At 38.4% G+C, this 1,192-nt stretch overlaps 1 protein-coding gene across 1 annotated transcript; it reads right to left on the bottom strand. All coding sequences in view use genetic code 12, as the record gives it.

Moving 5' to 3' along the window:
• Positions 1-442: 442 nt before the first annotated feature.
• Positions 443-751, bottom strand: DASC09_004600 (uncharacterized protein; the record flags this gene model as incomplete). Its single annotated transcript, XM_064994063.1, has 1 exon — positions 443-751. One exon carries the CDS (start codon positions 749-751, stop codon positions 443-445), a length of 309 nt encoding a protein of 102 aa, XP_064850135.1.
• Between the last annotated feature and the right edge of the window lie 441 nt (positions 752-1,192).

Here is a 1,192-nt window from a genome sequence, read left to right as displayed (position 1 = left end):
TTGCTAATATGGGCCATCTTGATGGCGCTAATGGCCGCGAACTTGGCGTGCTTCTTTGATTTACCTTTCTTGGACAATAATTCTATTGGTTTGGTTTGATGTCTGAGAGTAGCAGTGTGTTGGGTTGTAGAGGTTTCGAGTTCATCCATGGATTGGTCTGCATCAGTAGAGAGGCCTTCCTCTAAAGCATCTTCATCATTGGATGGGTAGTTCTTTTCCAAAGTATCATCCTCATCAATAATTGAATCATCAACATCTTCTTCTTCATTTGCCAATAAGTCAAAAGGATTTGAATTTGGTTTAGAATATTCGGGAGTAGCCGGTTTATTCAGTTTTATTTTTCTTTTTTCCACAGTCTGAAAACCATAGTTTAAATTGTGGTTTGGTTTGACTGGTTTTCCAGAATTTTGTTTCGGAGAGTGTTTTTCTGGATCTTCCGGATTCACAATTGGTGCTCTTTGTTGCTTTTTGAAATAACAATCTTTTGCCCTATGGGATAATTTCTTGCAAATGGCACAAGATGAAGTCTTGCAGTCAAAACGAGTGTGTTCACAGGAACCACATGCAGTGCAGTGGACGCATTTCGTGATGACTCTGGAGCGGAAATTTTTGTCATTGAAGAGTGGAAGGGATTTTCCTGAGTCAATTTCAATATAACCATAAGTGACAATACTGGCAGCTTTGCTAGCTTCTTCCGTAAAGTGAGCGGTGTTGATTGGAAAGAAGGATGATGGATCAATTCCGGATTCATTGTGTTTAACAAAGACCCTGGCGTGTAGGTATAATTTCCAACTGTAGCTTTAAGGTGGATGTTAAGATATTCAATTAAAAGATTTCTGTCCTTCTTGAAGATATCAGAGCCTGTATCCTGAGGGTTTGGGATGAAGTTTGAGTTAAGGCAGATCTTCTTATTAAAAATAACCAGGTGGTTGAGGGCCCCTTTTAAGTTTTCCCTGATTATGTTTGAAAAACAGAATTTTTTTTTGGGTTTTGAGAATTTTCGATTTTTTTTTGGTTTTCGGAGTTTTCATTAATAAAATCAGTAGAAATAACGGCTTGGGTTGGAATAACAGGATTATGCATGTCAATGTCAGTGTCACATGCTGCATGAGAATTGCGATCGAAATCAACTGAAGAAACATTAATTGCTGGAGAGGTAGTTGGGGTAGAAATGGCGTTGGAATCCATGTTT

The sequence above is a fragment of the Saccharomycopsis crataegensis genome, assembly GCF_037102585.1.
Source record: "Saccharomycopsis crataegensis DNA, jcf7180000000072, whole genome shotgun sequence".
Lineage (NCBI taxonomy): Eukaryota > Fungi > Ascomycota > Saccharomycetes > Ascoideales > Saccharomycopsidaceae > Saccharomycopsis > Saccharomycopsis crataegensis.
The sequence above is the reverse complement of the archived record's forward strand: the minus strand, read 5'-3'. Positions and strand labels throughout refer to the sequence as shown.